At 36.1% G+C, this 25,730-nt stretch overlaps 1 protein-coding gene across 1 annotated transcript in view; it reads right to left on the bottom strand.

Moving 5' to 3' along the window:
• Window positions 1-1,352: 1,352 nt before the first annotated feature.
• The window catches only part of LOC135072533 (cadherin-related tumor suppressor), a 148,345-nt gene continuing 123,967 nt past the window's right edge, over window positions 1,353-25,730 (bottom strand). The window contains exons 2-9 of the mRNA XM_063966476.1: window positions 23,383-23,691; window positions 22,311-22,544; window positions 12,156-12,357; window positions 11,727-11,914; window positions 11,008-11,430; window positions 10,398-10,899; window positions 4,737-10,095; window positions 1,353-4,576 (exon numbers count right to left, since the gene is read on the bottom strand). Coding sequence (XP_063822546.1) covers window positions 1,957-4,576; window positions 4,737-10,095; window positions 10,398-10,899; window positions 11,008-11,430; window positions 11,727-11,914; window positions 12,156-12,357; window positions 22,311-22,544; window positions 23,383-23,691 — 9,837 coding nt within the window. The 3' untranslated portion in view covers window positions 1,353-1,956. The remainder of the gene's footprint in view (window positions 4,577-4,736; window positions 10,096-10,397; window positions 10,900-11,007; window positions 11,431-11,726; window positions 11,915-12,155; window positions 12,358-22,310; window positions 22,545-23,382; window positions 23,692-25,730) is intronic.

Here is a 25,730-nt window from a genome sequence, read left to right as displayed (position 1 = left end):
ATGTCACTATCGCATAATATCCGAGTCGTTATCAATTTTAATTGACGCCGAAGGTACTCACAGTACAACTTAAACCGTCGGGTTTCCTTACAAAAAATACCTAAAATTAATATTACTATTGGCACTACCGTATTTGCTACAAGCGTCGTTTTGATAAGATAGGTAAACTTGTAGAATAGGAAATGTGGTTTTATTTATTCTTCTCAGTTTATATTTCCTATGTTTCATATTTTGCAGCGTCTCTAATTTTTATTACTTACTTTTTCTTGTCTGCAAGTAGTGAATTCGATCCCAGTCCTGAACCCATAAACTTCTTCAAAAGTAAGAAAAGCTTCCGGAATCATTATTCCAGCTAATTAATACGCAAGCAATATCCGCTGGGTCCTAAGATTCACTCCAATCAAAGATATCATTCGAAGACATCAATCCTTTACTACTCGTACCATTGGACAAATTGGATTATACAGTATGTATAACATAACGTATGTACCTATCTAATAGTCTTGAAACAAACCTAGATGTATAAAACATTTGTGTAAGCCATGAAAATAGATTTAATATGTAAAATGAAAAGAGATATTTCGGATTTTCTTATTACATGACATTATTTTGATCTCCTATTTAAAAGTAATAGGTCACTTATGTAGGCAGGTACTTTGTATAATAAAAATTAAACAGATAACAGTACTGAGTTACAATAGTAATAGGTAGGAAGAATAGAGTTACGTTTCTTTCCAGTAGAGTCGTGACAAATTTTTAATGAAGTTGTCTTATCAAATGAAATGAAACAGGTTCCGGCTAGCTGGTTAGAAAATACTTCATTTTTATCTATTCAATGAACTTGGACTGAAAATGTGTTTTATGTAAGTGTAATTATGTAGTGTAAGGTCATGTAATGTTCCTGAATACCTTAAAATAAATATTTTAAATTAACTTGCTGCTTTACCAAGGCCAAAACGGTTAAGACGGAAATTAGGTACAAATATGGTTTTTAATTTACGATATTTTGGTAAGAGATAACAAATTGTTTTAACAATTAATTTATGCGTAAAAAGTTTTTATAGAAAATATTTTAGCCGTTAGCTTATAGCAGCATATTGATACATCTCTAGCCAAAATAAATCCTTGTAGAAGGTATCTCTTTTTAATGTAAAGCAATTTATCAAAATACTTATATTTTGGTTCATTAATTGATGATGAATTATTAGAATTTATTGATTTAATTTCAAATTAGCAGATGCTACATTTTCAGATGAAGATGTATTCAGAGATTTTCAGTCACAATGACCATCTTAATGTTATTAAAACTACTTAGCGTTTTGAGGGCCACTCTATCATAAAACACAAGTAAGTAATTTGAAATTATATTTATTATTCATACAATATACATTAATATTATCTAGTCAGTTCTTTTGAACAGAAGACGCTTTTGGCACTTTGTTCACTAAATAATATGGCTACTTTTCCATTAACAATTATTCTAAGAGCTCTGCGTGCATACTACAGCATTCACATAGATGTTACATGTGAGGGAAAATATACATTTACAAGAAACTAACAATCACAATAATTTATTATAACTATATGTATAAAATAAGCGTATAATTTACGTCATTATTTACATGAGATGAAAATATAAACAGACAGAGCTCTTACGAGTAAAAACTGAAATTTTGAATGGAATAAACATAAATTTTTAGTTATCCAAAGATTTTATCTACACAATACCTACTTTCCAAGATAGCACGAATACCAATCCTATTTATGTACATGGAAGTAAAAAGCATTTTAAATCGTGAACATTCAAGTAATTTAAGACAATAATTACAATTAACACAACAATCATATGGCAAGAGGATTGAATCTAGAGACCTTGATACAAGATCGCAACAATACATTTGTACAAATTCTTAAATTACAACAATAAAATTAATATTTACAGGTTTTTAATTAATATTAAACATACTCCTCAGACGGTTTTGGCGTACCGTTTGGAAGTCTTAATGAGGAAGACATTCGTCCATTTACAGAATCAGGTAGTTCTGCGATATCTTTAAAAACGCCGATCATACTTTCAAAATTTGGGCCCCAATTAACAAGATAGTCCCAGCCTAATGTGGCCGAAGCGGGGGATCCATTTGCTTGCCTATACAAAGCAGAACCTACGTGAGGGGCTAAGTCATCATCTGACGCGACTAGAGTGCTAAGAGAGCCCCGAAAGGAAGAATCAAAGCTCTCGTAAGGAGGTGGCAATATGGGTTTCTTAGTGTTGCTGCCTCCGCTAACGTTCTGTCTTCTAACATCTTCTGGCTTATCTGCACTAATACTATTATTATCGTACTCTATTTCAGAGCATGTAAAGCTATCGTTGCCGCTCTCATCGTCGGAGCCGGTGGAGCTTCTATTGTCATCTTGTGGCGAATGATGTCGATGTGACATGTGATGGCCGACTCCTCCACCTCTTGGTGCTTCACTTGAACTTGATACTGCGTCTAAAGTTGATACTAAACTAGACGTTCGCTGTCGGGCGTTCATTCTTTCTATTTCTTCAGCGGTGAGCCCGACTGCTCCTGATCCGACTGACACGACTTGAGGTACTTGTGGTGGGGCGCTTGGAGTTTTCCTTCCAGCAGAGGAACTCTGTCCACTAAGCTGAGACATGACTGGACTGTTTAAGCTGCGTTCACTGTTACTATGCAATGCGTCCTTCCCGACGCCACCTGAACTGGATGTTGTTGCTAGTAGTGCACTCTGCAATGGCTTTCCTGATATGTCATGTAAAGTTAGAATTCTTGGTTGTTGACTTAGTTCACTGCTTGGAGATAGTCTAGCTAGAGGTGTTGTCTGATGTTGCCTCGTCTGTGGTGGTGGTTGTGAAGCTTGAGGCAGCACTCTAGGTGGGTACCCGCTTGGATGATGCGGTGAATGCCTATGCTGTGGCGTTTGGTGTTTATGGTGATAGCCAGCTATAGGTGGAGGAGTAGCTTTATACTTTCGCACACCTGCTGCTTCTCTAAACCCTTTGTAATGATATACAATATCAATGTCAGATGGTGCTATTGAACTAGCATTTTCAAGATCATAATGCTCTGGTACTTCTGAATTTAAATCCATTCCAGCCGGGTGATCGTGAGTGTGATGAGATGTATTTGTCGAAGGTGGTGGAGGTGGATGGTGATCTTCCCTTAGAGCAGGACTTTTGCCGACCACTTCTCTCTCAATGATGTCGGGTCGTTGGGGTCGGGGTGGATCGATATTCATTATTTCTCTATCTTTGTATTTCTTAGACAAGAGCTCGGGGCCCACAATATGTCCGACGTTTCTCATTATATCTGCATTATCTGACATGTAACTTGTTAGGCTAGTTTCGTTATTATGTAGATTTCGGCTCATTATGCTATCATTCGTTCCAGCAATTAAGTTAGGTGCATTTAGCATAGCAGGTCCTCCATTTTGCTTTGAATGGACCATACTACTTTTAGTGGGTGCATTGCCTTTTTCTTTCTTTTGCTTGCGAAGACGGAAGAAAATGAAAGATCCCAAAATGGCTACTATTAGTATAATGAAGAACACGATGACGAGAGTGATTCCAATACTCAGTGGATCTGGATTTTGTATTAGGCCTGTACCAAAAGCACTATGGCATCCAGATAGGATCTTGCCACTTCGGACAATTTCTCTGAATATGCTTCCATTGCCATTGAAAGGTTGGACTTCGTTGTTTATAGTAAAGTTTGCCAAACAGCCTTCAAACTTGTTATAATACGACAACCACTCTGCTTTCACGCCACCCAAGGAAATAATGGTGAGGTACGGATCTAAAAAATCATGAACACCAGCAGCGTCCAGTTCTTCACCGACATTCACACTGTCCACTATTATTCGAATGCTTCTTCCTAATGAGTATAGGGTAATATTATGCCAGTTACCATCAGAAACATCATGTTGTTCTTCTTGCGTCATATTTACGATAGTGTTTTGTTTAGAAGTGTAGCTAACTTTCCCACCTAGTAATTGAATCAAGGTGTAGTATTTGTCGGTTGCTGCATAAAATAATAATCCATCTTTTCTGTGAGTTCTAAAGAAGAAAGATAAAGTTTTTGCTGGGCTATGTACTTTTGGAACAACTTTTGCAGATGTTTTGCTACTTTTCTTATCCCATCCAGTGTTGCCGCCATAAAACGTTTCAAGCAATTGCATTCTTCGATGTTTCTCGGACATTATAAAAGATACAAAAGCATTTTCTCCTACTGATATGGATTGAAGAGAGGAAGTGCAATCAGGAGACAAAAAGTGGCCATCGCATTTGCAGAAGTTGGTCTTCCATCTGTCTAGACATTTTCCAGCACCACAAACATCTTTCTTGTAGCAAGCGCCCTTTTCAGTTCTTTCACAGTTCGGTTCTACTCCACGAGAGCGTATTGGGTTAGTCAGGTTGAGAATGCGCCCGTTGATTGAAATACTATGCATACATCCAACGAAGTCATCAGAGTGTATCTGTCCTGGACGCTCTAGCACTGGATCAGCCTTGTGTAGTCCACCGATGAGAAGCGGCTCGTTGTTGAAGTTCAGTGTACTGAAAAGAAAAAAATACTATACGTTATTACTATTCACAACAAACTAAATATCACATTACAAAATTAATATTTCAAAGATTTTAACGTGAGTTTTTATTGACTTCATAATCTCACAATATTAACGTCTCAGAATGCATTTCAAATAAAACTTATACATACCCAGCCTGGCCTGTGTCATCGTCGTAGCAAGAATCATCGCCTGGTTCACATTCTGTGCAGACATCTCCATGATCAGTGCAAGATGTAACACTCAGTGATATCACCCTTCCATTTCTGGTTGCAGTCAGTTTGTACCACCCTCCATCAGCAAGGTTTTTGCGAGGATCAGATATAGCTACAGATGTAATAGAGGTTCTTGATCCACCGAAAGAAAATACTGGTTTTCCTCCAAGCAGTTCAATGGCAATAAAGTCTGATCTTCCACCCGTTTGGGCACCATAGTTGTAAAGGAGAAGAGCATCTGGCTTTGTTGTTGCAAAAATTATTGTTATATCATTTGTAGATGCATCTAGAGCTGGGAACTGCATGTACGATAATTCATTGAATCCAAATGTTGTACTCTCGCAATGGGTACCATAGCGACCGTTAGTACAGCTGCATTTGTAGCCAGGTTTCAAACTGATACAAATACCACCATACATGCAAGGATTAGGTCGGCACGAATCAACAAGAGCTTCACATTGATTGCCTCTATAACCTGGACGGCATAGACAGAAAAAGGAATTCCTGTCCGAACTTTCTTTACATGATCCGCCGTTCTTGCATGGGTTGCTACTACAAACATCATCTCTTTCTAATTCACACATCTTTCCTTCACGACGCGCTGGGCAGTTGCAAATAAAATCATGGCCCTGTTTCTTACATTGTCCACCGAAATGACAAGGGTTTGGTGAGCAAGGATCCTGTCGTTTTTCACAGTTTGTTCCCATAAAACCATCTGTACAGTGACAACTGTATTCATGTTTTACCAAAGGCGAAGACAGTATCAAACTTGAACTTTCAGTTATTTTAGTTTCATCTAATACTTTGATAGAATCTGTACACACACCATTATTTTCACATTTGTGGCTTGCACAAGGGTAGTAAGGGACAACTATTACTCTTTTCAACATCTTTGATATTTCAGTTTCTTTGCTTTTTAAATATTTTTCGGTGTTTTCTCTTTTCCAAATAGTATGGTTTCCTCTTGTAGCCATCGTTAAGTCTAAATTATTTCCAATTTCGTTAATGCTGTATAAATACACGTTTTCTTTATTTACTAGTCCGTTTTTTAATGTCTCTAGTAAGCTTCCATAGTATTGTGTAAGAAAGTCTGATGCAGACATGTTTAGAACTTTCATTGTTACGGATTGCTCGACGGTGTTATTATCAAATGAGAAATATTCCACACTGATTGAAGAAATGACGTCTCTGTGGATTCCGTCATTTCCTAGCACAGAAAATGAGTAGCCCTGTCCAGGTTTTACAGCACTTGTGTATAAATCACACGATTTCTTGATACTCAATATGGAAAGAGTATTTTCAGAGGTAGATTCTTTGATAATTTTGCATTTGTAATCGCCAACAATATCTGGATCGTTTGGTTTCACGTCGGCTATTTTTCCACTTGGGACTTTATTGTTGAATGCATAAACCAAAACATGAGCCGATCTCGGTGTAGGTGGATTGTCATTTCTATCTAAGACCTTAATTAAAATTGTGTAGTTTGATTTCATCACAGGAGTTCCACTGTCTTCTATCTGAATAATTACTTCTAGATTGGGTGTTAATTCTCTATCGATTTTTCGTGTAGTTAAAAGAACCCCGGTATGCCTGTTCACTTTTACGTAATTTTGTTGTTTCCCACCCACAATAAAATATGAGAATGGTGCTCCATTTGGAGGTAGGTCTGGATCATTAGCAGATAAGGTAGCAATACTCGTGTTGGGAGGTTCATTCTCATACACTGCACCTTCAAAGCTGGTGACATCAAAAGTAGGTCCATTATCATTAATATCAGTTAATGTTATTTTCACACTTGCTGTACCTGTTTGAGGGGGAACTCCTGTATCTATTGCCCCAATAATCAGGTTATACGTTGGTATGGTTTCTCTATCTAGATGTCGAGCTACCTCAATCTTACCATTTTGCGGATCAATCTTGAAGTCTTGGTTAGTATTGCCACCCATAATAGAGAAACTAAATTGATTATTCTGTGGTCGCACATCTTTATCAACGGCTTTGACTTGAATAACTTCTTGCCCAATAGCTGCACCTTCTGACACAGAAGCTTCATAATAATGTTTCAAGAACTCTGGTGGATCATTGCCATCTTGAATTGATATAATAACTTGGGCTTCATCAGTATCATTACCACGAATACCACCAGAATTTTTAGCTAAAACTGTAAGGACTACTCTATTTTGGGTTTCTCTGTCCAAGTATCTAGCGACTCTTACAACTCCAGTTTGGGAATTGATACTGAAACCCTTGTCATTACTAGATCCAACGAATAAATAATATATGATGCCATCATCGCCACTATCTTGATCAGTGGCTTGGATTACGCCTACATTTGTGCCAACTTCAGCAGATTCAGATACATCGAAGTGGAATACTGGCTGTATGAATTTAGGATAGTACTCATTAACGCCAGTTATATGAACAATTACTTCTGTGGTATTTTGCATAATAGAATCAGGATTTTTCGCCAGAATTTCCAACTTGTAAATGGATTTTTCTTCGTAATCAAACACTTCTTTTGAGAAAATTTCTCCAGTGTTAGAATCAATGCGAAATAATGATGTCATTTGATTATTAATGTAATATTTTATAATTGCATTTTTGGGTGAATCGATGTCTATTGCTTTTACTTTGTAAATAAAACTGTTAACAGGTGAGTTTTCTGGTAAATACGCTGTATATTGTTTCTTGTTGAATATCGGGGCATTATCATTTATATCGGTGAGTATTATTGTTAGGGTTGCAGTTGCTTCTTTAGGTTTAAATCCAAGGTCTCGTGCAGTTATGTTCAAACGATATTCTTGAATTGTATCAAAGTCCAGAGACCGTAAAATACTAATAGTACCCAAAATGGGATGAATCTTGAACTCTTTGCCTGTGTTTCCTGAAGAAATTGAATATCTTACGATGCCGTTAGGGCCATCATCTTCATCACTTGCTTTGACTGTAAGTATTGATGAGCCAATAGGTTCATTTTCTGGCACTATAACCTGGTAACTCAACGCTGTGAATTTAGGAGTGTAATCGTTATCTCCTGTAACTACAAATATAATCACAGTTTCATCTGATTGGGGTGGGACTCCACGGTCTACTGCCTTTATTTTTAATTCATAGTATTGTCCTAGGTAATGGAACTGTTTGTTAACAATTATCCAGCCATCATTTTTGTCAACTGTCAAGTAAGCTGTACCATTGCCGCCAGACACAAAATATTCGATCTCTGCATTTATTCCGAAGTCCAAAGTGTCTTCGGCTGTCAGTTTTATAATTCTTTCTCCTAGTGTGGCATCTTTTGGTACAGGCACAAACTTTTCATGATCTTTGAATTTAGGGGCATTGTTGTTCGCATCCACTACATTAATTGTTACCAAGCACTCGGATGACATTGGTGGTTTTCCGTTATCCGTAGCAACTACGACTACAGAATAAGTATTCTCTGGAGACAAATTAACGGAAGTTCTTTTGTAATTCATCACGAATTTACTTAGTATTTCACCAGTTGCTGGATCTATAGAAAACAAATCTGAAGTTTGTTGTAAAGAGTAAGAAATTATAGAATTTGGTCCTTGTTTATCTCTATCCGTTGCAATAACTTGTCCAACAAAACTGTTTTTCTTTTGTAGCTCTGGGAAATTAAAACTGTAAAATGAGTATTCAAATTCTGGTGCATTGTCGTTTTGATCCTGAATCGTTATAGTTAGCGGCGTTTCTGATCGCCAAGCTCCATCAATAGCTGCAACTTTTAGGATATACTCATCTTGAAGTTCTCTATCTAATGGTCTAGCAACTGTTACATTCCCACTAATGGGGTCAATAACAAATTTTTCACCCGGGTTTTCAACAAAACTATACGTGGCATTAGCGTTTGCACCAATGTCTAAATCTGAGCTTGTTACTCTTATTACAAACGATCCAATTTCTGCATTCTCAGTAACATTCACGCTGAAAAGGCGAGTGAATCTGGGTGGATTATCATTTTTATCTAGAACTGTAACTATAACAGTCGAGGTCCCAACTAATTGTGGAACACCATGATCCGCAGCCTCAACAATTATTTCGTAGGATGCTATAGACTCCCTATCTAGCGCTATGTTAGTATAGATTTCACCTGATTCGGGTTCAATATGAAAGGTTTCATCAAAGTCATCCACAAGTTTGTATGATATTCTTCCATTTTCGTTTGAATCATCATCGTGTGCTTCAATTTTGATAACTAACTGTGGTGGATACTCTTCCTCAAGTACAGATGCATTATACAATAAATTTTCAATCACTGGTGCATTGTCATTAGCATCAGTAACTTTTATTTCAACTTCGATAAAAGATTTCAATGGAGGAATATCAGAATCTCTTACTTCAAACCAAACTTCATAAAGGGGCATAGTCTCATAATCTAGGCCCTTTCCAGTAATGAACACTTCTCCACTAATTGGTTCTACTCTCAAAGCGTCGCCGACATTTCCACCTGCTACTGCATATTGCAGGAGGCCTGTTAGACCTTTTTTAGGGGATGTTGCTGATAATCTAGTTACTAATACTCCTTCTGCAGTGTCTTCGGAAAAAGTAAATGTTAGTTTATTGGAAGCGCTGAATTTTGGGAAATTTGTTACTGACTTTGGTATTAAAATCAATTCAGTTGTACTGTGCCTAGGAGTAGCGCCGCAATCAGTGGCAATTATTATCAGGTTGAACGGTGCCATGTTTTTATTAGTATATTTCTGTATATTTTCTTTTGCTTTGATAACACCCGTTTCTTCATTCATAGTAAATAGATCTTCATGTTCACCTTTTAGGCTATAAATTATCTTTTTGTTTAGGCCAATATCGTTATCTTTGGCTTTGACTCCAAACACAAAATCACCTTTCATAGTACGCTCGGAGATGTGAGTCTCATACACGGGCTTCGAAAATGTTGGAGTATTATCGTTTTCATCTTCCACTACTATTGTGAGGTTAGCTGTAGCAGTTCGTGGATCGGTTGTAGAAGAGTCTTGAGCCATAATAATCAAATAATACACATCCCATTCTTCTCTATCCAATGTAGCGTTTGTAGAGATAATTCCTGTGGCTGGATCAATTTGGAACCTTTCAGATTTGTCACCAAGAAGACTGTATCTGATTTTTGCATTGTTTCCTAGATCTCTGTCTGTAGCCTTGGGTTGTAAAATCACAGTATCACGTGGTAAATTTTCCTTGACATTAGCTTTGTAGCTCTGTCTCTCGAATTCGGGGCTGTTATCGTTGACATCTTGCACTATAATTTTCACAGTTCCCGATCCAGTTAAAGGTGGTGAACCTGTAATTAATAAATACAAGTTTATTATTAAATATTGGATAGCCACATAATTTATTTTCATTAAACCAAGTTAATAAAAAGGTAAATCTAAGGCTGGGTTGCACCATCTTAATTTAACTTTGACAAACGTCTAAAGTCTGTCAAAATCTATACAAAAAGCACTAAAATTAAAATTCTTATTAATTCATTAAAATTAAAATTCGGACCATTTAAGTCCGCAGATTTCATAATATAATCATAATAATTTATGTAATCACGAAACCACTCGGATCCACTTTTGTTAGAAAAAAAGATTAACTTACCAGTATCCATTGCTACAAGCGATAATGTGTATTCATCCTGAGCCTCTCGATCCAATGTTCGTAACAAAGAGATTTGTCCAGACGATGCATTTATTTTAAAAAGATCTGCATCTCCTTCCTTTATAAAATAGCGCACTTGATTATTGAATGGCGGTGAATCAGCATCATAAGCATGAATTGTGATTATGTATCCGTTGTTAGGTGGAATTACGTTTTCCATTACATATGCCAAGTATGGTGAATCCAGGAATGTAGGCGGGTTATCGTTTATGTCTTGAATAGATATTGATATCTCAGCTATATCAAATCGAATATCATCTTTAGCACAATCTTCAGCTCTGATAGTTAGAACGTAACGAGATTTTCTTTCAAAATTAAGATTTTTAGCTACTCGTACGACACCCGTGTCTTCACTGATACTGAAATCTCTATTTTCATCACCAGATGCAATTGAATACCTAACTCGGCCATTGGCATCTTCATCAACATCCGTAGCCGAAACCTGCAAACAAATTATAAAACTTAATTACAAAATATTCTTTAATCGCTATAACGAGGAAATTAGTTAGTCAAATTAAACAGGATTAGTTATTTTAATCATGGAACTTACTTGCAATACACTGGCTCCAATACTAGCGTTTTCAGGAACAGAGGCACTATACTGTTTGGGATCAAATACTGGGCTGTTGTCATTTTCATCCAAAATATTTATTTGTATTTTTGTTTTGGTTACATTTGGTGGATCACCTCTATCTTTGGCTGTTACAACTATTGTGTAGCTTGATTTTAATTCCCTGTCAAGTTTACCAGTGGCCCTTAGCACTCCATCAACGTTACCCAGCGAAAAATATCCATTGATTTCTGGATCAGGAGTCATGAAGTATTCAACATAACCATTTCTTCCTTCATCTTTATCGACAGCTTTGATGGTCATTACCACTGTATTCAATGGAATATTTTCAGATACTGAAGTAACGTTTGGGGTTATGAACTCTGGTGCCATATCGTTGACATCTTTTAGTTGAATGGTCACCTAGAAAAGAAAATAATCATAATAAATGTAAACATAACAACATTGATTCTCTACAAATCGTTTTACCGATAAATCGGCATTATTATTTCAGCTCATAAATATACGAGTATTACAATATTCTAAAACCTTTTCGAATTCTTTTACGTAGCTTCTTACTAACTAGTTAGTAGGCGATCATTAGAAGTGACACTACCTTGTTAAAGTAAACGTACTCCTGGGCCAGACGCATCGAGAGCAAACTTTGGTGACGTGAAAAAATAAAGGACTATTTCGATATTTCGTGTGAAATGCATTACCTGGACGGTTGAAGAAAGCTGTGGCTCTGGCGGCTTGGCAGAGTCCTTGGCTGTCACTATGAGGTTGTACACTGGAAGAACTTCTCTGTCCAAGAGCTTTGCCGTAAAAATTGTGCCATTGTGTGCTATTGTGAAATCATGAGCATCGTCTCCTGACGAAATACTGTACGTGAGTTTGCCGTTGAGGCCTGAAAAGTCGAGAAACATTATAATTGATTAAAGTATTTTGGTCACAATCATGAAATGCTAGAGTATTATTTACAATTTTTGCTATGCATCATTACGTGTCTTACCTTCCTCCTAAATTAGCAGCAGAAAAAGACAAATTGTTAATCAAAATGCATTCTTCTTACATAAATTGGATCTAACTGATTCTACTTAGGTACCTACTATTACGTCTCTAATATTTAACCTTGGTGTTTAACTCACCAGAATCCATGTCGGTAGCGCTGATGGTCACAACAGAAGTTCCAATAGGCACATCTTCTAAAATTTCGTTCGAGAAACTCATAGGATCAAATATGGGCGCGTTATCGTTTAGGTCGACCACATTCACGTAAACCGTTACTGTGCCAGACAATGATGGGTGACCATTGTCCTGAGCTTGCGCTACAAGAATATAGTGCTGCGTCTGTAATAAGAAATAACAGTATTACAAATAGTGTTCGCTTGCAAAATGATAGAGTGGACTTTTTAGGAACACTTCTTATTTGAAAAAGTGTTTCTGGCGGTTAGTTTTATAATGCAAGCGATCTTAGTATACGAATTCCATCATTTTTTGAGAAAATATAACTTAATACAGTCATGTAAAAAATTATGTTTGAAAGCCACCTGGTGGTACTTGTATGTTCTGTTACAAAAGGTCGAGTGTTTGCCGCATAACTACTATACTATCCAAACCATTCAAATACAAAGTTGTGGTTTCAAAGCGATGTAAGCAAAATCTGACAGCTGAAAAACCTAATTACAGCATCAGCGCGACGAACGAGGTAGTTAACGGCGACCGACTAAAACAATGCGTTGCATAAAGTACGACCGTAATATTTTACGAACGGACTCGGCATTCAGATTTTCCATATAATAGGACTCCAAAGCTTCCCAGCTATGACAAGCTGCCTCATTCGCGGATCGTGAAGCGAGATGGCGATTTAAAAAACAGGCAGTGGTCGCGGAATCCGGCCGGAGATGTTTTGCGGACGGCCGCTTTGTCCGACATTGTTCGGCCCTTAATTTCGATGGCGGATCCAGTGGGCAAATGCCGAATATGATGCCCGACGCGAAAAAACTGTACCGGGATGAAATTAGCAGCTCTCTAGCGGGCTACGAGGAATTGGCGGGCGGTCGACAAAACGAATGTACGGAGCGAATTGTTTTTACTAATTAGAAGAGCCGGCGACTTGATGAGCCGGCTGCGCGTCCACGCCTTTACGGCTTCAGTATGGCGACGTTTTCGCCTTCACAAATACGACTGGCGAGACGAACTGTTCATTTTTATGAGACAATGGAACCCTTTTTTTGATCTTATTGTAAGTTTAAGTGACATTAACCTTATAAGTTGTACCTGCTAATAACAATTAAGCTGTGATAAAGGTGAAGTATTTGTATTGATACCTTTGGGTGTGACGGAAACTTTTATGGGCATCTTTTTAGAACAGTTTAAAGTCCCTTTGCATTACAATTGCATTAAGTGTCACAAAAAGGATCTACCATAATAAGGGATAATTGTATAACTAGTTTCTAGTTTTATAAATAGCCACATATCGCACTTTTTATTAGAGAATATTTAAAGACTTCTGCCAATTTCCTGCTGCATTGATGAATATTACAATAAGAAAATAACTACGCATATTTTCCGTAAAAACTGGTTAAAGCTGTAGAGAAAGTTATCTTCGAACAGTGACTAAGGAAATTATATTTAAAAATCAATAAGTATTACAACATGAGGTAGAGATAAAGTTAAAATCAATTTGAATATTTTATAATGTTTTTTTTTTTATAAAGAAAGTTACTTTTCTAGGCTTACTCCAGTATTGTCATCGATATATTTTTATACACATTTTGTTACATTTTCATATAAAACTTATGTTACCGCGATGGCTTTATATTTTATGTTATTTTTGTTTATCATTTCATTAATAAACCGCCAACGGTCTCCATCAACAAACAAAGTAGCCGTTTCTTAAGCTAACATTATACAACTACACACTGAGATGAATAAAAATACGATGCATTAATTCCATTATGATTTTAATCTCCTTGTGGCTAGGTAGAATGGGTAGTCCCTCATGTATGTAAATAGCTCTTTACTCCTATAGCAGTATTACTTACAGCGTTAAAAAAGCGCTCAGGGCCACAGGCCAGTCTTTTGTTTTGCACTTTTGCCTACAACATGCAATATTTTACACAGTAAGTAATAAATTTTACTTGCCCGTATGTTATTTTACGCCCAAAAGGCATTCAAGTAAGTGACTCGTAACATTTTTTTATACACGCAGTAATTGTCCCGGTGTCCTTACTGTATTTCCAGAGATTAACATAATTTCGTTACTTATTCATAAATAGGTAGAATATAGTATACACACATGTAACATCTAAGCATAATATCATCAGCATAATAAAATCTGACAGTTCTTAGTTAATAAAGTAAATCCTAATCCTAGATTATCTAAAAATACACACAAACTACACATCTAAAAATTATCGCTACAAGAGTTCAAAAAGTGGACTAGGATACCTTTACAATAAGAGCCGTTCCATGAGATAAGAAAAAAATACATAATAGGTAATCAAATAAAAAAACAGTTTTATTTAAAGTAGCATCCTAAGTGTAGGTAGTTATTTCCTCTCTATGTACGTATAAATAACATATGATTGATTATGTATCAACAGCACATTAGCAGAACAAGACAACAAAGTCAACAAGTCGTCTCATTGTAACTATTTGGTAGTAGAGGCAGCCTGGTACGCCGGGTCATCGGCCGCCTCTAGATCTATGTTGCGATAATGCTTTCAGCCGCAGAGTATGCCCGCGAGCTCTCGGAGGCAAAGACGAACATACCTACACTAAAAATAACGTCCATTTAATCTTGGAAATGCAAGCCTGATGATGACCATTAAGCACAAGATGAGTTATGACATGATCTGTTCATGCACGGTTCTTTTCATCATCATAAACGATTGAGCTGGAAACAATGACATCGTATTTATTAACTAAACGATAAAGAGTTTTGTTTCGAGCATATCGCTGACTAGTATACAGTGCGAAATCTCGTATTGCTTTTTGAATCTGAATAGGTCTTTACTTTGTAATTTCTTAGCAGCAAAAAGTTTTTATAGTGCCTTCGGCTACTGTGATTCCAGGTTATATTGTTTGCGCATGGCCTTGCTCTGTGTTCAAAATAAAAACAATGAGAATATTCAGATGAAACTGTAATCATTTCATTAAATATTATTCAGCGAGTATTCGCTTATTATGTTTATATTGCTGTTGTTCACCGTGTTCTCTACTACAGTATTAATATAAACTGTTAATTGTCAGTTTTGTTATTATCGATCGGCAAAAATATCTGATTTTTGCTTTCTATAATTTCACTAAGTTTTATCTCTCACTATGCCAAGAAACATCTAAATTTTCTCAACGTCGACAAGAAAATGTAACAAACATAAAGATAGACGGAAAGAGTTATTCACTTCCGCATTTATAATATTAGTGTATGGAGATGTTGTATGGCCTCTCGTAAAGTCCGACAAAAGGGTTGTTAGCTCACGCTATGGAAGACGACACGTTAGTACCCAGCGGGCGCTGTCCTAGACATTGTCTGACACCAACAATGTTGGGCCAGCTCGAGCAGTTCGCGCTCTCACGATCGTAAACTATGCTGACGAATGCGCCCAAGGAAAGTTACTGTTATCAATTCACATCCACATTTTCCAGATCGGTTATCAACCATTACCTACAGTAGGTAATGCACCAGATTTACTAATCCAATTCATTCCATTCAACCAAATCCAAAGTTACAAAAAATTGCAGTCAAATAGTCCCAAAAACCATAATCGAAGGCTCTATCATATTTCCGTGACGGGTCTGGGTGTTACTATGTATATGGGTCAATTTCCCAAACACATTTTTTGAGCGGCGTAGCTGAAAATCATATGTTTTTTATGACATAGAACTTTGTTTTTTTTTTTCCACGAAAATATACAGAGGTTCCATTTTGAGGACAACATTATTAATGAGTATTTTCTTTTACAAATTCGACAAAAAATAATTGAACTAAGCGTTTCTAATTTTGGTGCAGTGTCCACATCCTTAATTTCTTACAATATGTATTTTTTTAGCTGAAGATCAAAACAGAACTTAGGGAAAAAGTATATTTTTGGATTATACAATCTATCTATTATCTAAGATTACCAAATTAAGCAAGTTTCCCAAATAACTGTGATTAAGTCACGTCCTTAAGTTTTGTCCGCGAAAAATTTATGATTTTGGTGTCAATAATGAAATAGCTCGTCAGTTTCTTTAAAGATCAAACAGGATTTAAACACTCCCATCATTCGTTAGGTTTAGTACCGCCCCCGCGAGCAGTGACGGCAGACGGGTGCAAGACCTCTGCGTCTTCCCGCCAAAAACGTAAATGTGTTCGTTTTTTTTAAACGGACAACAATTCTGCAATTTTGGTGTCTTTTTGTATAAGATTTTTAAGCTATTCTTTTTAGTTGAATTCCTCGTATAATGTAAAGGAACTGTTTTCATACCATGTGTTAAAATGTTATTGTTATATTTAAAACAGATTTCATATAATTTAGCTTTTTCAACGAGAATCTAATTTTGGTGAGTCAATTTTGGTGTTTTTGGTGGTGCACCAAAGCATTTTTAACCGACTTAACTCCGTCCATTGTGAACCGATTTTCAAAATTCTTTTTTTGTTCTATAGGGTACACTTATGTGGTGGTCCCATTGTCACCAAGTCAGGATCTGATGATGGGATCCTAGGGAAATCGAGAGTAAACCTCAAATTTTGTAGGAATGCAATACGTTTTCTAAAGTTATTCAAGTAGTCATCATCTAATGTTGATGAGGTGATGATGGAAGGTAAAACTCCTTAACGCTTAGGAGTTGGAGGATAATTCTTTAAATATTTTAGGTAGGTATGTACATACAGTTGTATTATTTCAGGTATTTAAGATGAGCTGATGATGAAAGGTCAAACAACATAAGTTAGGAGTTAGATGATACTCAATACTCATTTGTTGATACATACATTGACACATGATACATGGATACTTTTTAGTTGCCGATATTTAAAGTAGGGAGCCTGTATTTTGCTAGGAAGATTATTTACACTTGGATTGTGATTAAGACTATAATTTTCCATTACAAAATGGAAAATTATAGTCTTAATCACATTAAACATAGGTACTGTCCCTCTTCAGTGACAATAACAAGGACTAATCAACTAAAAAGCATGAAAAAAAATAATTTTAACAAAAAAATTAATACCGACGCCAAAAATCACTTAAAAGTAGAAAATAAGTACGTCGTTATTTATTTATTAGGACAATATACCATGATTAATATTTTTGGAGTCGGTGCTGGTAAATTTAAAACCATTTCTTGAGCTTGGCACTAAGATATGACCGACTGACAGCATATTTTCTAATTTTGGTGCTTTAATATAAATTTTGGTGTTCTCTTAATTTTGGTGTAAGGAAAATCTAAAAAACTACTGGACAAAATTTAATGTCTTAATCATTTTAGAAACAGTATAAGTTTCCAATAAATTTGATCTATAATTAAAGAATAAAAATACACAAATAAAAATTTCCACCAAAATTAGGCAAAATTATGCACTTGTTGAAATTCACCCATTTATGTATGTATTTACAAAAAAAAGTATTTAAGTATCTTTATATCCGTTGTCTAGTACCCATAGTACAAGCTTTGCTTAGTTTGGGACTAGAAGCGTAGTGTAAAAATGTCCAAGGATATTTATTTATTTACAATTATGTCAATATTTCTATATTCTATGATTTGGAATTGTTTTAAAATAAGTCAAAGATACGTCATCTCGAAGTTAGTCTAATTGAGTACTAAGTTGTTGCACATGCATTAATTTGCATTTTTAACTCGCTGTAAAGTAAATTACATTTATAGTCGATCACTAATATCAAAAGGTTTATCTTTAACTCAATTGCGGTAGCAACTAGGAATAAAAAAATTAATCCAACAAGCATAATTTATTGCTGATAATTCGAGAGCCGAAGTGGAATCAATCAAGACTACTTGAATTACTTTTAGGCACGGAAAGGCCGTCTGTTCAGTTGTCATTTACAAGAAAACTATTTAAATACTTTTCAGACCAAAATGAATATGCCAAGGAGTATTAACCACTCGGTTGTTGTTTTGTCGCAATCATTACGGCGGTAATCGCTTAACCTATTTAAAGTGTTTTTAATTGCACATTTCGTTCGTTTTTACGAGCATGTCGCGCGATTTTACGAGACCTTACAGTTTATTATTTGTTGTTTATTATTAACGCATTGTTAATATGTATTAAACTACTCGAGCTTTGGCAGATATCATAGCAGCTTATAAGCTTTGGCACTAGGATGTTACAGCAAAGACGATATAAGTTATAAAATAAAATACCGTAAGCCTTTTCAATCAGATTATCACCTATTTCATGTTAAGGAAGTGAAAAAAGTTAAGTAATGCATTGATAAAACTGAAAACGTATCTAAATTACATAAAATGATTATTTAATTATATTTCCCCATCTTCGTATATAATCGTCCAAACCGGCTAAAGTAATCTGCTCCCGGGTGTAGAGATAAGGTATTCATATTCAACTAGAAAGTTAATTATTTACATGTTACATGACTAGCCTGCATAGGTGGTTCGCATGAATAATGAATTATTTATTTATAATAATTTATTCAATATTGCGAACCACGTCGTTTACGTAAAAATATATATCTACAGGGTTACTGGTAATTCGATATATTACTGACAGGAGGCAATTATAGATGACAAAGATTTTCTGTAGAATCTTCAATGGGTGTAAATCTTTTCGTACATTTTTGTTTGTCGAAATAAAAAGCTTTTTCTCGGTTTTGAAATAGAAATGTTCCTAAACCTTTTCAGCTAAATTTGATTACCAAGTATTTACGTTATGAAGAATGTTTAATAACATAGGTACTATCGGGGACTCGGACGCCTTGACACCTTAAGGGCCTAAATTGTTTGCACACACACGCTCGATTATGCTACGCCCCCGTTCATTCATGTTTCGGGTCTAAGCAGCGTCGGCGCACCACTGTAGATGTTTGCCCTAGCAAACCAAGCTCTATGTAAAGCGTTTAGGATTGAGTATTGCTTATTACCCGCATCCGTAGCGCTCGTTTGGCAACGTCGCATTTTAGTCAATTTGAAACCCAATAAAGAATCGCTACAAAATATTATATGGGGCTTCGTGTAAAATTTGAACTAGCGATTGCCCGCTCGGTTCACAAAATTGGTATCGCACATTCCGAGGTAACTGTGCAATTTCCCGAGAAAAAAGTAGCCCTTTCTATAATTATTGTTGATATTAAGAGTGCAAATCTCATGATACTAGTTTAGCTAGTTAAGGCGAGAAATACAAAATCATACAGTTACTTCCGAATTTTACTTATTTAATAGGTATTTAATTTATTCGGAACTTATAATTTATAAACAATATTATGTTATTGAATTAATTAGTAAAGAGTTAAGGAATATTTGTGGCTTAAAACAATTAGGTATTATAAGATCTGGCTACATAATAACTTTCCTAAATCCTTGAATGTAAATAAAAACCTATAATAGGTTTCTATTTATTTTTAATACATTAGCAACTTTTATTTCCGTTTTAAAGAAACACTTATCTACGTTATTACAATTTAATACAAATATTGCACTAGGTAGCAATGATCCAGGTAATTGGTTATCGTAAATATTATAATATTAAGTTAGTTTTATTTCAAACTAGCTGACCCGGCGAACTCTGTTCCGCCTTAAATGCAATAAATAAGCCATCTCAATTTTTCCTTATTTGCTCACCGTTTAGACCTACCCTGGACTACGAAAAACATTTTAAAAACAAAATCAGCTCAATCGGCCCAGCCGTTCTCGAGTTTTAATCAGACTAACGAACAGCAATTCATTTTTATTTATATAGATTCAATTTTTTATTGCACATAGTGTCTTTACACAAGGTCTTAAATCAATAACAATTAAACTTCAAACTAAATAATACTTAAACAGTTAACAATGTATAGATAACTTTGTAAGTATGTAAATATAAGAATTAAGAATTATTTTGAGAGGCATGGTTCAGTAATCGCGCGGAGGTCAATAAAAAGGCAATCAAACTGTCCAATTACTAGCACGGGTCAACACAAAACAAAATCAATCGGTTATTGATCACAAAACTTCACAAAAAAACAAAGGAGAGAATATGTCGACAATTCGCCAAAGCAAAAAGCAGACAGACCTCGTATAAAAACAGAATGTTAAAAAAATACATATCTATTTGTTTGTAACCAAATTCTATTCTTAAAATTCTAAGGCTGAGTTGCACCATCTTACTTTAACTTTGACAAACGTCAAAAATCTGTCAAACTCCATACAAAAAGCACCGGTTACCGTTATAGTTACGGTCAAAGTTAGGTGGTGCAACTCAGCCTAAAACTAAGAAAGATTGAAGAAAAAGAAACATTTCGTTTTAAACCTTAACCGTATGACAATAAAGTGCACAATGGTATTTCGTATTGCAACCTAAGCCCTGATTGTCTCTTATTGGTCGTAGTAAAAATATAGTAAAATGCGTAACCAATTAGAGACGGGGTGAGCACGTGACCGGAGCGATGCGCTTACGCTAAAATTTCTACAAAGTGGTCAGGCGGAAGAGTCCCCGATAGTACGTAGTGTCGATTCTACCCTTATCCTACTAACCAATTTTAGAAGTGTCTGTAAAATAATTGGTCTTATTTTATTTATGTAATATTAATTGGATTGGCAGTTATAAATTCACGAAGCGAATGTGCATAGTACTTATAAAAATGGTATTATAGTCGTAAAACGATGCCCTATAAAATGCAAAGTAATTCAAATGTCAAGTTATAACATGAACCGGTGAGAACATCGGCATGACTCATTTGCACACAATCGGTTAAGTTATGACTTAAACTTAACAAAATCACCAGCTTTTACTAGCAATCACTCCAGATGTAGGTTTATGAACCTAGTACGTTCAAACTTTATTATCCCTTTCAGCACAGAATCATACGAAAGTGCGTTCGACTTTGAAAAAATCTAGTGAATTGGTAAATCAATTTTACCGCGCCAAGACGCTTCCGATCGATCGTACGGTTCGATATATTTGCTATTTTTCATACAAAAACTTTCAATGGCGTTCAGTCGGTGCTGTGTTGAGTGACAAAGACGGACGTGTACCTGACTACGGGAGGCGTGAAAAGTATTAATTTATTTAAATTACTTCTTTTGTGGATTTCAATGAATTTTGTGCGTATTAATTTAAATTATATCCTTAAAAAATATAATTCGCTTTAATTTAATAAAAAGTTAGATGTAACCGAGTACCAGGTACTCCTAAAGTTCTACAGCACGAGCGTGCATGTCGGGACGATGTTTGAATTTTTGGTAATGTAAGTAATGGAAACCTTTCGAATCTTTTAAAGGCCTGAACATCAGATTTACTCTAGAATAAACTCAAGAATGTCTCCGAGACACATAACCACCAAATAGTACAAATCCGCTGTAGAAAATACAGCCACCAGTGAAAATATCGAGAGGATACCAGGATTCTAGTACCAATAGATGAACCAAAATTATCCCTTTTATGAAAATATCTAACCCCATGTGTTATTGAATAATAGCCTCGACATCTGGGATTCAAAAAAAATAAGTTATTTTTAAAAACGAAAGCTCATGTTCAATTTTAAGATGCTACTACCCCCAAAATTCAGGTTTTGACAGAGTTCTAGGTTAGGGTCATGAGCTATTTTTGAATTTTTTTGCAGAAATTAGTATCTAATTACGATATCATGTCTTTATGAAAAATAATAAAGCTCCTTATATCTAAAATGTCTTTTTTTAATTAGTTTAAATTGTAATTGTAATGAAATAGCTATTCATAGGTTCATGACGGATTGATACGATCGTGCGGGGGGGTTTAGGGGGGTTAAAGTCACCCCCTAAATTTTTTCGCTATTTTTCTCTATTTACTAAGATCCTAAAGACCCCAGAAACTAACGCGATTTTTTAGAAATCGTCAAATTTTTCTCTCGTGCTGAAAGGGTTATTAAAAAGATAATAGACGACTACCAAATGACAGACGTGCAAGGGGGATAATCACAAACTTTTTAAATTATAAAAATTTCGAAAGTTATTTATAGAAAGAAGAAAGATGAACGCCTCAAATGGAGAGGCAAGGTTGTTACCAACAGGCGTACAAGGGCAAAACTCGGCGCTATTTTAAACAAAACCTGCTTTCGTAGCAAAGTATAAAGCATTTTTAGCTCTATGTTATACCAAAAGCTTACCTCTTCGTAGTCCAATTTGGCGGTCAGGGTGAACACTCCAGTCTGAGGATTGAGTGAGAAGACGTCATTGGCCCAGTCGGAGATGACGGTGTACGTCAACTGGGCATTGGCACCCGAGTCCAAATCGACGGCTTCTACGGTCCCCACTATGGAACCCCGCGCTGCGTTCTCAGGAATGTCGAAGGAATACGCAGTTTCTTTGAACACTGGCGGATTGTCGTTGGTGTCAGTAACCTGAAAGGTAGTTATTAAGAATATTTAATCATGTTAATGAAATTCGACCGATTACCATTTCGAAAAGGACTTTTTTGCGTCCTCAGGGATGAGACTAAAATGGTAGTGTGTTTAATTTTCGCTTTATTTACCACGAAAAGTGACTTAATACTTATGAGCTGAGACACAAACTACGGCAATAGCTGCAACTTCATCAATGTCAATTTATAAAGTATTTACAATACTTAATATTCATATAGGGCATTTCAAATCACCTTTATCGTGCCCCAAAAATGTTAAACGTTAATAATTCGTTATAATTCCGGGCAAAGAAGCCTGAACATAACAGAGGCTGTTATTTGACGAAGTGACAGGTGGAAGTAGGCTGCTCAAGCGCGCCCGACAGATCGGAGTCGGCGGCGCGAGACGTGTGCTCTGATATAGGACACTCCTGCGCACTTTGCTAAGAATAATATTCAACTTCTTTTATTTTATTCAGGTAAATAAGCTCTATAAGTCAAAAATGACTTATCACATTCGCTTGTTTAAGTTTTAGTATAGTTTTAAACTAAAAAAAGACAACAGGTACTTTAAAAGTAAATTCGATGTTAAAGTTCTTTTTAAAGTACTTATTCATCACTTCCTTATTTATTTTTCTATAAAATATGTCATCACTGCTTTTATTACACACTACAGAAAAATGAAGAGGTTCTTACTCCAGATAATAAATACAAATCGTACACCTCTTCAATGAGCGCAGCATTTTTCTCCTCGCGTGTACTCATCTAAGATACGTCAGCTAAACATTCCATCTAACAGATTATTTTTATAACGCAACTCGAGTGGAACAAAAACTAACCTGGACAACTACTGTGACGTCTGTGTACTGCACGCCATCGTCGGCTCTTATCACGATTTGGTACTCTGATATGGTCTCCCTGTCCAGGGGATCTTTGAGGGTCAACGCCCCCGAACGGGAGTCCAGCAAGAATGGCGTCGGTTCTTCGGACTGTATACTGTAGGTGATGGTCCCTATCGTGTCAGGGTCTTCAGCGGTGATGGTCACGATGAGCTGTCCCGGTGCTAGGTCTTCCGAAGCCATATAAGCTGGTGGTATGTTCTTGAACTCCGGTGGGCTGTCATTCTTGTCCAGTATCACGATTTCGACCTGAAAATGAAATAATGTGATTAGTAAAATAATATTAGTATGTAGGTACAAATTAGTTGTGTTAAAGTGTATGAAAAACTTGTAACTGCAGAGTGCAAATCTCATAGGACTTTGAATTTAGAAAATGTTTTCCGTTAAAAAGAGGTTAAAATTACAGGCGTACAGATGCATGCAATTTAACAGGGCCAAAATAGACCCCTTACTTCAAAAAATATCTTTCAGTGGCTGCTTTACAGTAGCGAGAATTACTGACGCAACAATAAACAACGCGAAACTTAAAACAATGTGGCTGCACAATAACGCATTTAAGCCAGCTACGATTCCTGAGACAGTCGCAAGTGGAGTCTTGTGATGTTTTATTTATGAGGCTACCACAAAATCGGATACTTTAACACAGTACAAGAACATGGGCCAAATTAATAATTCTAAAAATGCAGCTGTCGGTCCGCGCCGGTCGACAAATGCTCGGCGCTCGCGGCCACGATGACAAAATGCGCCCGACTTTGTTTGATACGCTTCGGGATCACATGATCGATTTTGGCGATAAAGCCTAATGTGACCGCAGACTAAATTCTATGATCAGATAACGGTTTAAAAGGAATTTTCTTACGTGAATTTTAAGATACCTCATTAATTTTCGAGGTCACGGCACGGCGCAGTTTTGAATAATGATTTGATGAATAATTCTCAATAGCCAGTTTTTATCTCAAGAATATGTCAAAACTTCAAGTTATTATTTTAATAAAAGTGTCTGGAGATGAAAAATCGCCCCTAAACTTTTAATCTCATCTAACATCAATACTGATAAAAAACTAACAACTGTCAAATATCACAGAAAGGTAGACAATGCGGCAATCATCACTGGAACACAATGATTCTTATAAATATCGATCATTATCTTGCATCATGTAATCGAAATTGCTTATACCTACATTAGTGCGTCTTCCAAATTCGATGAATCATTTTCGGGCATCCTAACTCCCAAAGTGAGTGAATCGAAAGAAATTCAGCAGAATGCAGCGCGCAGCGTTAGTATATGTGATCCTAAGTGCATTCATCAATATGATTAATGGACTCATTTTTATTTTCTTTCCTGTAATTTAAATTTTTTATATCAGCTTTTTAGTTAGGGTGGTACCAATTTTTTTGTCACACGCTTTATGTATTTTTGATGAGTTTTTATGTGATATTTTGCAAAGATTGATTACGTCTCGATATAATTATACATTCAATATCGTCAATCAAGAAACGATAGTTTTTCATAATGTGCTTTATGGTAAAAAGGTATTATGTAATTGACTTTTTACTAAGACGATTCTGTCAGTTTTTTGTCTGGACGGTTTAAACGAAGGTACTGTTTAATCCTCGCTCAATGCGATATGTTAGATAAGATTTATGAAGTCAGTCAGAGCGAGCTTTACAAACGCGGTCGGCGAACGTTTACAAAAAGCCATTCGGGAACAACTCGACAAGTCAACAAAAGCTGAGAGAGGTAAAATACTAAAACGGGCCAGCATTTCGTCATCCGCACTCTGAAGCACGAAGAATTCGGGACACAATGATCGGAGCCGTCACAGATAAGAGGAGTCCGATTGTGGAGTTGCGTGCCCTCGGAGGCTGCGCATTTGTTGTGATGACTCAATCGTTTCTTTGTCCGCGAGGGTGCCGGGCCGGCCCGACGCTTGCCCGGCATAGAAGAGACGCCCACGGAACCTTACGTAAGAGAAGCAGCAATTAACATTGATTGTACGACCGTGCACCTCCAACAAATAAATTGTGATGTGTGTGTTAATAAAATTTATTGTTCAGAAAATAAGAATGCATGAGAAACCGTCGGTATGATTGTAAATATTTACTTTATTGTTGTAACTGTAAAAGTTCCCAGTCAATGTTACGAACGGAAATGACAATGTTTTAAGATAATTGTCTCTATCTGTCTTTGTTATTGTATATCGATGAATAAGTAGATAAAAATAGCATGTGAAAGATCAATTTGAATAAAGTATGATAGGTACATATTTGTTACGAACAGATTAATT

This window comes from Ostrinia nubilalis, chromosome 6 (genome assembly GCF_963855985.1).
Source record: "Ostrinia nubilalis chromosome 6, ilOstNubi1.1, whole genome shotgun sequence".
Classification (NCBI taxonomy): domain Eukaryota; kingdom Metazoa; phylum Arthropoda; class Insecta; order Lepidoptera; family Crambidae; genus Ostrinia; species Ostrinia nubilalis.
The sequence above is the reverse complement of the archived record's forward strand: the minus strand, read 5'-3'. Positions and strand labels throughout refer to the sequence as shown.